The 13,638-nt window shown below is 34.1% G+C and overlaps 2 protein-coding genes across 5 annotated transcripts in view; one reads left to right on the forward strand and one right to left on the reverse strand.

Annotated features, from left to right (window-relative positions):
* Positions 1-445: 445 nt before the first annotated feature.
* Positions 446-7,772, forward strand: LOC117107533. 4 transcript variants are annotated; one of them, XM_033249231.1, is made up of 5 exons: positions 446-530; positions 868-930; positions 1,188-1,580; positions 2,350-3,039; positions 3,732-7,772. In XM_033249231.1, exons 1-5 carry the CDS (start codon positions 455-457, stop codon positions 4,007-4,009), a joined length of 1,500 nt encoding a protein of 499 aa, XP_033105122.1. In that variant the 5' UTR covers positions 446-454; the 3' UTR covers positions 4,010-7,772. The 4 variants fall into 4 exon arrangements, with proteins under 4 accessions (XP_033105122.1, XP_033105124.1, XP_033105123.1 ...); XM_033249233.1 differs by having other exon boundaries at positions 4,205-7,772; XM_033249232.1 differs by having other exon boundaries at positions 1,224-1,580.
* Positions 7,773-10,123: 2,351 nt separating this feature from the next.
* LOC117107534 overlaps positions 10,124-13,638 on the reverse strand; it is a 25,625-nt gene continuing 22,110 nt past the window's right edge. The window contains exons 16-20 of the mRNA XM_033249235.1: positions 13,233-13,376; positions 12,905-13,033; positions 12,660-12,812; positions 11,976-12,293; positions 10,124-11,183 (exon numbers count right to left, since the gene is read on the reverse strand). Of these exons, the coding sequence (XP_033105126.1) occupies positions 11,176-11,183; positions 11,976-12,293; positions 12,660-12,812; positions 12,905-13,033; positions 13,233-13,376 (752 nt within the window). The 3' untranslated portion in view covers positions 10,124-11,175. The remainder of the gene's footprint in view (positions 11,184-11,975; positions 12,294-12,659; positions 12,813-12,904; positions 13,034-13,232; positions 13,377-13,638) is intronic.

Raw genomic sequence — 13,638 nt, forward strand, 5'->3', positions numbered from 1 at the left:
ATAAGAGACAGTAACATATGTCATGCGATTTCTTTGCTGACCTTTTACAAACATAAAAACGATGCCAATAACTTTAGAATTAAAGACGAGCACCATCAGACCAAGATGTGTATAAGAGACAGCAATATTAGTGACAATTTTAGGAAAAAATGGCGGCCATTTTGAAACGGCTGGCAACCCCCCTTACATATGAAAAAAAAAATGTTGCACATACTTTTTTGATTTATCTATGTCTACTCTACATCATATCCAATTTTAAAAAAATATAGCAAAAAAAAATGCAACCAAACAAAGTTTTCTGGACTAACGTATCTTTATTATGTGATTTCAAATAACAATCTTGAAATAAATTAATCTTCAAATTTAATATTTTTATTGTTATCTTTATCCAAGATAAAAGTTAAAATCCCATGAGCTTCTATCATAACATACATCCTCCCTTGCACACATTAAGATGCACTGTTCATTGTTTTCAGGTGTAGAAACCAAGAGGATAAAGCATGAAAATACCACTGGTGAAGTTGGAACAGGTAAGCCTGGTTCATGTGAAACCATCTGTTTATGCCACATTTTACTGGATGTAGTGATGTATATAAGTGGTTACCATGCAGCCTAAAATTGAAAAGCTTTTTCTCTTCAATTTCAAATCAAATACTGTAGTGAAGAAATTGAAAGATTCACAGCAGTGGCCATAGAATACCATATGTGTTGAAATTGGAAATAATTTTGAAAGTTCCTGTAGGGACCCTGTAAAGGCCTTTCTCAAAACTTCAAGCATACAATTAACCTTACAGCCCTCCACTGTTTCCATAATAGTAACACTTGAAGTCTCGCAAGCAATAATTTTAGAATTGTTAAATTTGGCAGGTATGGAAATAGAGGAAGCTGAGGAACTACAGGTTACAAATAATACTGTTGAAGATGAAACAGGTAACTTTTGTAGTGTAATAAACTTCTAAAGTTTAAGAATATGTAACCATGAATCGTCTAATTATAATTCTGAAGATAAAAAGATTCTTTGAAAATTGAAAACAAAACCAGTAAGTTTACAAAAAAAAACAGCACTGCTTATTATTGTGAAAGACATCAAAACTATATTTTTGCGAATTTTATCTTTTTGGATTCAACAAGATGATACATTTAAAATTGTCCTCCTAATATAAAAAATATTGTTTTTTTATTCAAAGGAACTTATGATTTTTATATCATTAATGATGATCCAGATTGGGAATCACAAGTGATAAAAGGCCTTCAAATGAGGAAAAAAAATGTAAAATGCTTAAGCAGCAAGGACCATATACCTGGCAAGCTTATATTAGAAAACCTAATTGAACCAGTGAAAAAATGCAAGAGAGTAGTAGTTGGATTTAGATCAGAGGCAGCCACTGAGAGTGCATTTTATGTTGCAGCATCTGCTCTTACACAAACACTAAATGATCAAACCCTTACTCAGGGAAAACTCATTCCAGTTAGAATATCAGAAGATGCGAGGATACCAGAGTGTTTAGCGCTACTAATAACAGCCAATTGGTGGAAAGATGATTTTTATGACAAGCTCTTGCAGAGTTTAAGTCAGCAAGGTAATGACTGTATTTTATTTGAAGTATCATTTAGCATTTTTACATACTATGCATTCATTATTTCCTCATTGAAGCAGATGCAATCGCATCTACTTTCTGAAACTTCTAATTTTTTGCAAAATCTGCAGTATTTACAGATTACCAATTTTGTGTACAACTCATCCTTCCAGTGACTTTATCAACATCAACATTATGCCAATAGAAATCTTCACAGAATGTTCTTATACATTCTAACTGATATTTATTTGTGATTTCCATCTCTCTAGGTTTGTATTTGATTGTAATTTAACAGTAAACTGCATCAAAATCGATCAAGAAACAGTACTCCCCCCATTTGAAAAAAAAAGACATTAAAAAAAAATCAATGATACAATTATATTCTAGTAGAACAGTGAATTAATCAAATACACACCCTTTCAATATCAATTGGTATGTTCAGAAAAAGCAAAAACAGGTGTATTACCTTAACTAAATACTGTATATTAACATGTTTTTAAGCTACAGAGTAATTCAAAATTAATGTTTAATGTCATTCAAAGTCAAATTGTGGCATTCATCAAGAGCAAAAAGATGCAGACTTAACTAATAAAAAGCACAATATACATGAATGTAATAAATCTATCTTTAAAATAAACAATAATTATTTATTATAATTAAATTATTGTCAGTATATTGATCAAAATTTTAGGGATCATCTGGTAATCAGTTGTTTAATATTGATATAGAGTGATGGTTTAATTTCTGTGTAAATTTTTTTTGACTGTTCCAGATGATGTTATGACTGAGATACCTAATTCTGAACTTACAAAGATGGATAATGGAAAGTTTGTGTGGAAGCGGAATGGGAAAGACAGCTTGAATGTTTCAATTTCATCTTCACATATATCAACAATGAATTTCAATGAGCTGAAGGCTCTAATGCATGAAAATATTGAAGTGTTTAAGTATTTCACTTACATGCCGAATGGTAATCCTGTTGCAGTTTTCCACTCGCAGTGTCTCTCTTTGCAGAGTTTCAAATTTGTTGGACCTGACCCTAAGAAACAGAAAGTTGTAATGGATATTGCGCATGGTTTAAAATACTTACACAAAAACAGAATCAAACACGGAAATCTAAACCTTTCCACAGTCATTGTCAATGGTGAAGGACATGCTAAGATCCGTGAATTTGACTTCCAACCTCGGGCAGATGATGGTGATTTACAGTCAAAGTTAATCTTTCTGGCAGAAGACGTTGGCAATTTAGGAACAGTCATATATTATGTACTGACAGGAAGGAGTATAAAAAAACAGAAAACATATGTAATTCCTGGATATGCTAATTATCGTACAACTGGATTCTTTAATGCATGCCTGGATGATGATTTGTTGAAAAGACCACCGGTTCTTGAAATATGGTATTGGTTGCATGGACTTTTTAACATATCACTACCTAATGCTGAAAATGAAGGCAGGGCCAGTAAGTATATTAACTGCTATGTTATACTTTTATTACATTTGCGTTGTTGCACGAGATACTTTTAAAGGTAAAGGTAGGTAAAGCCGGTCACTCACTGCAACCGACGGTCGTCGGCCGATGGGATTCTATGAAGAATGCAGCGCGACTGATCATTTTTGATGACGACCCATTTAACGGCCACCGAAAATCAGCAGACAGCATCGTGTCATCCAGCGCTCACGGAGCGAATTTGGATACGTCGTGCAACACTCGTGCGATGCAGTGAGTGACGAGCTTTAAAGTTGGTAACAACCTGTGACTTGCAGCCTTACTCCGTTGAATTGCTCACAGACGTAGACCAACTTATTCAACAATTTTCCTCTTCCCAAATGGTCATTTTCATGTTCAAGATGAAATAAATATATTCAGGTCATCTTCGAAATGAAACACACTTATTTATTTTTACTTAAAAAATAAGACAAAATATACAGTATCAATACTGTATGTATCTTCACTTCACACTTAATTTGTACACTGTCCAGGCCCTGGGTCTTTGGTAGTTGGAATAGAAGCCATGTGTACAATGGAGAAGCCCACAATGAAAAACCTTATTTTAAAACATAGGATTTTTTTGGCAGTAATTCATCTTCAGTTTGTTTTTGATACATTATTACTTGTCAATTATCATTTAATATTTTTTCATTTCTTTATAGCTACAGACTCTTTCCGAGTTAAAAAAAAGAAAGTCGAAATAAAATGTCAGAGTTGTCCTGGAAAAAAGAAAATAATAGAGGAGTTGGCAGTCACGCACAACGAGAAGTATGATAAGCATGATCGGGATGTGCACTACTGCACAAGTGTGAATTGCATTAGAAGAAAATTTCATAATTTTAATGGTGAAGTTATCTATGACTCGAAATCAAATCCTCTCTTTAGTATTAAGGATATTGTAACCCTTAAAAGCAAAGGGTTCAAGTATCATGGCTACTAAAGCAGGGATGTATAGTAGTTATGGTGGGCAGGGCAACCCAGCCTTGAAGTTTTCCACCCAGTCCAAAGGTAATTTCATGGCCCTTTACCCACCCTTAATAACCCACTTTTCCATCCTTAAAATCCACTCTTATTATTTAGAGTTTATTAATGCTATCACTCACCCACCCTAAAAATGTCTATCACACATCCCTAGTTTTTTACAGCTGCAACCCTGCTACGTTGTATGACTGCCGGCCAATAAATCCATCTGTGGTGATTTTCAATGATAGACTGAGCGATCGTCCTTAAAAACAATTGGTTGTTTGCACCTTGTCATCATGGAATCACAGCAGCTGATAATCATCAGGTGCAGTGTGTGCCGGCTTAAGAAGAGCTTCCCACATGGACTTGAGAAGAAGCATTTTATGGTTATTATTAGACTGAAGAGAATTAGCTGAATGTTAATAATAAGTTAAATACATGATAATGTAATATGTGTAAATTTATGGTTCTTTTATATTGATCCAAAAATCAAGTATAAGTAAGGGTGAAACTTGCGGATGTATAAAAGAACCATATTTACCTTATTGGATCCAGTGAATTTATTCAATAATGTAATATGTGCTTAAGGTTTATTTTATCAACCATTTTAATACTGTAAATGTCCTGATTCATGAATGTATTTAAAACAACTTCTTTCACCATAACATTGTATGGCAAACTTGTTGCCCTTGCCTCTCCGAAAGGGTATTGCAATAGCGCATGTGTGTCCTTCCAGCCGCATCCCTGATATTTCCCCTTTAAAGGTAAAAACAAGAGCGATCGCATACTGGTACGTGTGTTAAACTGTGGTACCTCTATTAAGTTTTATTTTTGGCTGTAAGGGCTGTCTTCCAATAGGTAAATTTATTCGGCAAGGGTTCTTAATTGCCATTAATTACATCAACGTCGAGAGACAAAATCACTTCTGCTTGCACCTTACTGGCCTCAGATATATAATTATAATATTTATTTGTACAAAATTAACATGTCTAAAAACTGAGAAAATAAAAATGTCTTAAAATTGAAAAAAATTGAAAATTGAATACCAAGACATGATTCAAACTCACAAACTTTGGTTCTGAACACATCGTTAACCGACGTGTATGCGATGTGTCCTATTACTGTGGTAATGGCAGTAATGTACAGTCTTTGCTGAAACCCATGTTTTGTTGTTGGTGGTGAGGGGTGCCATGAACTTTTTTTTGGAAATCACTTCTAGTTTGTACAAAATTTCCTGCACATCCGTTCCAAAACTGGCGACGCTGGACCCTTTTAAGTTCTGGTAACAAAAACAAGAACAATAGAAGGTGAGGTTCAGATGTCCGCCTGTGCGAACCTATTAAGGCAGGGGGCTATATTTACACTAGTCTTAAACAAATTCTTAATTCTGATTGGACATCATCCAATCAGAATTAATAATTTATTTAAGGCTAATGAACATTGTATCGTGTGGAATCAGGTATGTGAGCTATTGTACAGTACCTTAGAATATGGAACCTATCTTTTCTTTTTAGCAACTAGAGAGCTCTTGCGAGTGAAAAAGAATAGAAAGCGAAAGCTATATGTCAAAAGTGCCCACAGAAGAAACAGAAGAAGCAGACCATTGAAGGGGCATTGGCGCTAGCCTTTAAATCATCTTATTATGATCATCAGCGTCATCGTCATGTTGTTGATGAGAATTGCCCACTGTTGCCTCAGTTTTAAATGTAGGAAAAATATGAATAATTTTGATGGCCATGTTGACTATGACAACACATCAATGCCTCTCTTAACCATAGAAGATATTTTAACTCTAAAAAGAAATTTCTATTCATATATGGAAATTATTAAATTATATTAATTATTAAACGTAGAAATCAGCTACTGCTGTTATTGTTAGCAATTTTTAAGAGCAGCTTAGTTCATTTAGCTAAACTGGTGGTAGCTTCTGTGTGTGCTGAACTATGAAAATCCCTCCAAATTATAATGGTGCCGGGTTTAAATTCCATTGATTTCTCACCGTGTGTTTCAGCTGGAACCCTGAAATACAAGTTACCATGTGCACTGGCCCATGTGCATGTTAAAGAGTAAGTAATCTCATTGGAAAAAGACTAGGGGATTGTTTGGCATTGTAATGAACAATTCACCAACAAAAAGGACCCCACTGGAAATATGTCTGTACTTTTGCGAGTAAAAGGGCTACTGTATATAAATTTTTTTTAATCATTTTATTTATCTTACTGTATACACAGTATTAAAAAAATGTATATCATTTGTTAAAGTAGATTAAGCCATCAGCCTCAGTCTTTATGTATGTTCGACGGATGGAATTTAACTTTTAAGCTGCAAGTCTGTATTTAATTATAGTTAGTTTCGGAGTTTGTAGGCTGCATCCTTGGATCTGGAACATTCTTAATTCAGGATCAAGTTTTGGATGTGGAATGCACTTTAATTTGAATAATCCTATACTGAGAAAGGTATGCAGGCTATGACCTTAAGGATTTTAACAAATCTACTCCAACTTATATTCGGGAAACTACTGTATGGTAGCTGATTTGATTGCAAATACATTTTTTACAACAATTTTCGAAGAATATGAATCTGAAAATATAAAAGTTTCGCTTAAAGAACAGTAATTCCTTTGCATGCTTTCTCTTTGTACTACATAGTTGCATTTAAAAAAATGTTTCATCAATATCTTCATTTTATTTCTTACTGCCTTAATCTTGATAAAGTAACTGTTCAACTCTTAAGTGGGGTAAAAAAAAACACTTTGTAGTTGTGTGCAGCTTTATATGAATGATAATAGAATAAATATTTATTTGTTTTTTAGTTTTTGGTTGGAGGTAATGTTTGAGTTCATTCGTGTGACTGGGCTCCTTATGTATTTTAAGAAATTTTGGTTAAAATAATATTGATGAAATGTATTAAAAATTGTTGTCAAGAGATTTGTATCTCGGTTTGGATTTGCTGATTCTAATTCACTTCATTTCCTTTTGAATATCGATTATGATTGCCCATCCTTATTTAGTTTTACTTGCCTGAAGTATATAGTTTGGTGTCCTGTATTTTATTTGTCCAGGAAATGATGATGATAGATAGTATTAAAGTTGCATCAATATTTTTCAATAATATTCTGTTTTGTTCCTACCATTAACAGCACTCATAAAACAGCATTTATTAAGATTTTTGTTTATTATTGAAGATATTTATAACGATTTTAAAACAAATGAAAGTTTAAAAAATGTTCAAATATTCAAAATGTTAAGATTATGCGGCCATCAGAGATACCTTTTAAAAATGTCAGTTCAGAGTTCATGATCATTGTTTTAATCTATCACTATTCATTTTATGTGCCATTCTTTTTTCTACTTTTTGATTTGTTGTACAATACATTGCCATTTCAATGTTGTCAGGAAATTTCATAGGAATGATTCTACCTGACGTGTTAGCATACTGAATACTCAGTGTGTTCCCAAATACTTGCGAAAACAAAATCTTGTGATTCCTGATGTCATAAACACTAGACCACCGAGCTTGCGTATAGTGGCTAAGGCAATGCTATTTCAATGCTGTTTCAGTCAGGAGATATTTTTTCGCAAGTATTTGGGAATGTACTGAGTATTCATCACGACAGCACGTAAGGTAGGGTAAAACATCACTGCTATTAAATCGATATTATAATTTGCAATCATGTTTCAATCTAATTATCTGTAATATTGTGTGCATGCATCAGTCTGACTGATTAAACAAAAAACATTTGAATCTGAAGTTTACTGGAGAATTCTTTCTATTGAGCAATTTATCTAATCAAATTGGTAAATACTGTAGTTTGCTGAGTATAAAACAATGAAAATGGTCACACTGATGATGATGTTGATGATGAAAGGGGCGGATTTAGGGAGGGGCACATTTTAAGTATATAATGTACTACCAACTTCAATTCAAGTGTTTTCTTTCTGTCATAAAAACAACTTGAAAATTGGCATCGTTCTATATTTATTCTATTTTTTGATTACTTCTACAGTTTTCGCAGCTTTGATCTCTAATTAAAATAAATAATTAAGATAAAAGATATTTGTTAATTTTGGACCACAGAAAATTGGAGGGTCTTCAATTAGAGGGAGACCTGCATTATCCTTTTAAGCATCTTACGCTGCTGAGCACTACATGCATTGTATCCAGGATTTTTAAAAGGGGGGGGGGGTGCTGAATAGTATATCATCCACTGAACTTTATGCAAGGCGCAAAACTATGCTAAGGCTACTTTTACGGTACAGTAACTTACTTCGCCATTTATTTCCATTAATCTACTATTATTTTTTCAGGTTTGAACAAAAAGGGGTTGCCTATGCACCGTGAAAACTCGCTGGTTAAACGACGCCACTGCTGCTACGTACCGTAGCACATGTGCAATTTATATAAATTTGGCAATCAATCTATTAGTTTTCAAACTAAGACTGTATATTCATTGATCTACGTTGCATTGGTGTTAACAATTTAGGCTATCCCTATGTTAGCCCCCACCATTCTTGTCACCCAGGTGCAAAAATTAACTTAGCAACATGGAATGCCAGGTCTATTAGAGCTAGAAATAAATCAACTACGCTCTGTGATTTTATTATCGACAACCATCTTGATATTCTGGCTGTTGTTGAGACGTGGCTGACTGGAGAGAGTAGTAGAGATGGCCCTGTCGTTGCAGACATAAAAACAATTTTGCCAAACTACAATGTTGTTCATACCCCTCGTACTCACAGTCGAGGTGGGGGCATTGTCGTTGTTGTCCGGGATGGTACTCATATCCACAAATGTGAGTCTCCTCATTTTAAATCAATGGAATGCTCTAAGGTTACATTATCCTCACTTGCTACTTCATTTCATTTAGTTGTTATTTACAGGATTCCCCCGAACACTAAGAACAAGCTTACATCATCTTTGTTCTTTGACGAATTTTGCTCTTTACTTGAATCAGTTAGTGTAAATTGCTCTAATTTACTTATTGTTGGGGATTTCAATTTCCATGTGGATAACGTCAATGATAGAGATGCTGCATTATTCCTAAACTTTCTGGATATATTTGACGTTTGAACAAAAAAGGGGGTTGCCTATGCACCGTGAAAACTCGCTGGTTAAACGACGCCACTGGTGCTACGTACCGTAGCACATGTGCAATTTATATAAATTTGGCAATCAATCTATTAGTTTTCAAACTAAAACTGTATATTCATTGATCTACGTTGCATTGATGATTGATATGTCCACCCGCCTCTTGTTTGCTGTTTTTAATTTTACTGCAGAAGTCTCAAGTTGGAAGAGTTTTATTTTGCTGCGCATAGTGATCCCATCGGCACCTGATTTATGAAAAAAATAACTAAATAGTATACCGCAATATATATTTCTTCAGTACTGTATATAGGCCTATTGAGAATTGTTTAAAAAAAAAATAATAGCAAATTGGTCAGCAATGGATCTTGTAGCGAACATTTTATGGTATTGGCAATAATTAACAATACTGTACACATAAAACTAATAACCATCAGTAGCAATCTTGTACTTGTAGGCCTAATGCAACCTCAAAACCATGGTTTGTCTTTTGGTCACAGAAATCCAAATCATGTTTGTAAAATACAAACGTTCTTATTTTGTAAAAACAAACCATGTTTTGTCTTATTACAGACCATCGTTTGTCCAAGGAACAGTGAAATTAATTTCACTGTTCCTTGGTTTGTCTATAATACAGACATTTGTCTTTTTTCTGACAAAACATAGTCTTTTACAAACATGATTTGTCTTTCACAAGCCATGGTTTGTCTTTTGCGAAAAACAAACCATGGCTTGTAAGACAATGATTTTTTATTAGAAAAAGACAAACAATGGGTTGTCTTTATAATTAACCAAGGTTTGGGTTTGTCTTTTACAAACCAAGGTTCATCTTTTACAAACCATGATTGCGTATGAACTCGTCTGTGTGCATGCTGTGCTGCGTAACATAATACTAAACAACAATAAAGCCTATAAGCCTACTTGTTGATATATCATTATTATTTATTCATTTCTAATAATATAAAAGTTGAAACATAAAAAGATCAAGGTTGTGCGCCTGGTTTTAATAATTGCCTCAGGATGCGTACCTCTTAAATGTTATTCAATTTTTTAAGTAAAAGTAAATGACTGATAATCTTGTATCTAGTCTAACTGTTTAATTATTTTTTTTCCCATGAAAAGTTGCACCTCCCTTTACTTGATATGGCACCGCCAACATAGTAGTGTATAGGTGCAGGCTTATCCTAAAGCTGCCCATGGCTACGTTCACATCAAGCCCGTATTCCCAACCAGAATACATATACATGGACACGACTTCGACAGTTTGCGAAAGTGTTTTTTCCTAGCCGTCTGTTGAAACGATAAACAATGTACGGATATATATAGCTTTTTGTGTTTATTGGTTTTCAGTGCATTCTAATTGTTATTGTGTAAGTTTCTAAATAAATATAAAACCATTACAATGAACATTATAACAACAAGAGTCAAGATTCTTAAAATGTAACCAAATCGGTTCTTTTCAGGTTTTATACGCCCTAATCATTTTTTTTTTATTGAACAAATACACACATATTACACATTGTGCAGTATAATAATATTTATCAGGGTTTGGACAGATACAAAGTAATCAAAGAATTTTAAGTACATAGAAGTTGTTTTTGTTCAGAATTTCTCTATGTTGCTTCAATCGTCATCAGGAAAAAAATATCTGTATAGTCCAAACAGGCAAATGATGGGCAATTCTACTGATAATGATAGCAATGCCACTGATGATACTAGTATTAATGAAAAAGGTATGAAGACAATAGTGTTGATATAATATTGATAATAATAAAAATGATACAGATGATAACAAATAATAGTACTAATTACTGTATTACACAATACTGAATTATTTTTTGTTAATACTATTTAAGATAAACACAAGCATTATTAGTATTTTAAAATACTTCATATCGTATTGTAATTATTTATAATCATGCGATTATTAATAAATATCTAATGTCTTTTCTCAGCAACCATATTTGTTATTACTAAACTCTATTTTAATTCATGGGGCTGAAAACCGATAGAATACTTGTACTGTATGGCAACCGAACATCAAAAGAGTGGCGCTCTCTACAAATCTGGAAATAAATAAAATATTGTTATGAAGAAATATATTACTAGTATTAGATATGAACATTGGTTGATTTTCTCTCGGGTGAAACTCACCAAGGACAGGAGATCATTTAGGGGCGGGGCATGCCTCATTCTTCCCCCCCCCCCCATTTTGAAAGTCAAAAGAAAAAGGGGGAAAAAAAGGAAACACATTGCAAAAGGAAAATAATTGATCTCCCAAAACGCATCAGAGGTTATTAACGGGCGTCTAGAAAAAAAATTATCTCTATCTGTCCCCACTTTCGGCCCCTTTTCGGATATCTCTGGATCCACCCCTGAAGGATAATCTAGGTCCTTCTGGTAGCAAACAGGAAAAACTTCTATTGAAGTGTTTTAAACTTGTATACGACTACTAAACTGAATCTCTTATCCGAAAGATGCTGTGCTATATTAAACACAAGAACAAGAATGAATTGAGCCAACGAGTAGGCGTGAGCCATGTTGTCTCTAAAGCAACATTTTGTATTATCTGACTGGCGGCAGGCGTCACTCATGCACAACATTCGATTTTTTTTACGTATATGCTTCTACTTTAGCCTGTGCACAGGTAAATTATATCTACAGTAATTTCAAAGTTAGTGGTGGATGCGTTTTCACTGATCTTCACAAAAATCGTGTGTAAACTAATAGGCGTTTTAGTATACACACACTTGTTTTATCGTTGTATTTTACTAATACTATATTGTTTTATCCAAAACTGAATGCCAGATTCAAAGACGAAATGTTAGTTTAATTGGAATTACTGTAAAGGCTACTACCTGCCAATCTGCAAGTTGAAACGGCAGTAAATGAACTTGCTGGTCCAGGCACTAGGTGTCCATCAACATATTTCAAACACTTGATGGCAACATTGTACTGCTTCCCTGGTCTTAGTTTATTCAAGAGAAAACCAGTAGTTTCAGTAGTACCACCTGTGGTGTAGTTACCATTGATTGCGTCCTTGTAGAATATTTCATACAATACGACTGGACCAGTTCCGAAGTCACGACCAAATGTCCAATCAAACCAACTTACGAAGATCTCTCGGCGATTTTTAGAAACAGATAATGTTGGGCCGTATGCAAGATACGGTAGAGCTGCAGGTAAACAACGCATTTTGAATATTTCCTTGGAGGTATAAATAGGTCTTATCGAGTATAATATTGTTTATGACTGTACGGTACAGTTACGTTAACCATTCGCAAAAGACATACATAGACTGAACTTGAAACCAATCAAAAAAGAAAAAAAAATGTAGTACATAATAATAATAATAGGTAATTATCACTCGTTCCTCAAGATAGTTTTAAATGTTATTCCATATTATATTTGATAGATAAGTTTATAATGATTGTGTACCGGAAATGATGTGAGGAAAATTACAGATCTATACAATATTTATTTTTTGTCATTATAACTATATTCATTTTCATTAGCAAATCAGTCAACTATTGTTCGTTTACCTATTTGACAATCACGTCCAGCCCATCCGTTACCACAGACTCCATCTTTGCACGTGCCATTATCATGGCATGTATCCGAATTTTTACAATGGCAGTGACGGTTACATAGCGGTCCGAACGTACTATTGGTACACGAAACATTGCCATTATGTTCTAAAAGTAAAATAGTATCTTGTTTATTACAGCCACTGAGAAATAATTTAAGTATACTGTAGTAACGGTACATCATGTAATGGCCAGAATACCTTGACATTGAGGTCCACCATATCCCGGATAACAGGAGCCAGGGGCACATCCGAAGACTGGGTCACAATGTGATAATGGACAGTTACAGACTTGTTTACAATCTGGGCCATAAAAGCCATCTCTACACACTGAAAGGAAATAAAACATTGACACTGCGGTACTAGTACGATACAATGTATTATTAGCTGCTGCTACTACTACTGCACTGCTACTATTGCAGTTGCGGCTGCCGCTGCTCCTGCTACGACCACGACCACTACCATTACCACTACCACAATTACTACTATACTACTATCACAACCCACCATAAACTACATATTATGTTACCATCTTTGCAATCAGATCCTTGAAATCCGGGTAAACATGAGCATCCAAGAGGAGTTGCCGGGCAGAATAGGTTTCCCAAGCAACCGTTTTCTTCGTTATTGCAGTTCAATGAACAATCTTGTCCCCAAAAACCAGATTTGCATACTACCAATAAAGTAAGAAAACAAATGTCTGCAATAAGAACTTTGTTTTTTGAATCTGAATATCTAATGGAATATCCAGTTTAGCTTCCAGAACATTTTCAGTAACAACAATCTAGAACTTTTGAGCACTTAAACAATCTCCAATTGACTCATAACAGCCTGACGTATCTACCAGATATGTCAGGATATGGAATGATCTCTTCCTTATAATAATAATAATAATAATAATAATAATAATAATAATAATAATAATAATAATAATA

This window comes from Anneissia japonica, unplaced genomic scaffold, assembly GCF_011630105.1.
Source record: "Anneissia japonica isolate Jap-2015-1 unplaced genomic scaffold, ASM1163010v1 scaffold287722_len911783_cov160, whole genome shotgun sequence".
NCBI lineage: Eukaryota > Metazoa > Echinodermata > Crinoidea > Comatulida > Comatulidae > Anneissia > Anneissia japonica.

Excerpts from the sequence above, each read along its gene's own strand:
- LOC117107533 (XM_033249231.1), top strand. The coding sequence starts at position 455 with ATGCACTGTTCATTGTTTTCAGGTGTAGAAACCAAGAGGATAAAGCAT. Across the intron at positions 531-867 it reads CACTGGTGAAGTTGGAACAG|GTATGGAAATAGAGGAAGCT; the intron begins GTAAGCCTGGTT and ends TAAATTTGGCAG. Across the intron at positions 931-1,187 it reads TACTGTTGAAGATGAAACAG|GAACTTATGATTTTTATATC; the intron begins GTAACTTTTGTA and ends TTTTATTCAAAG.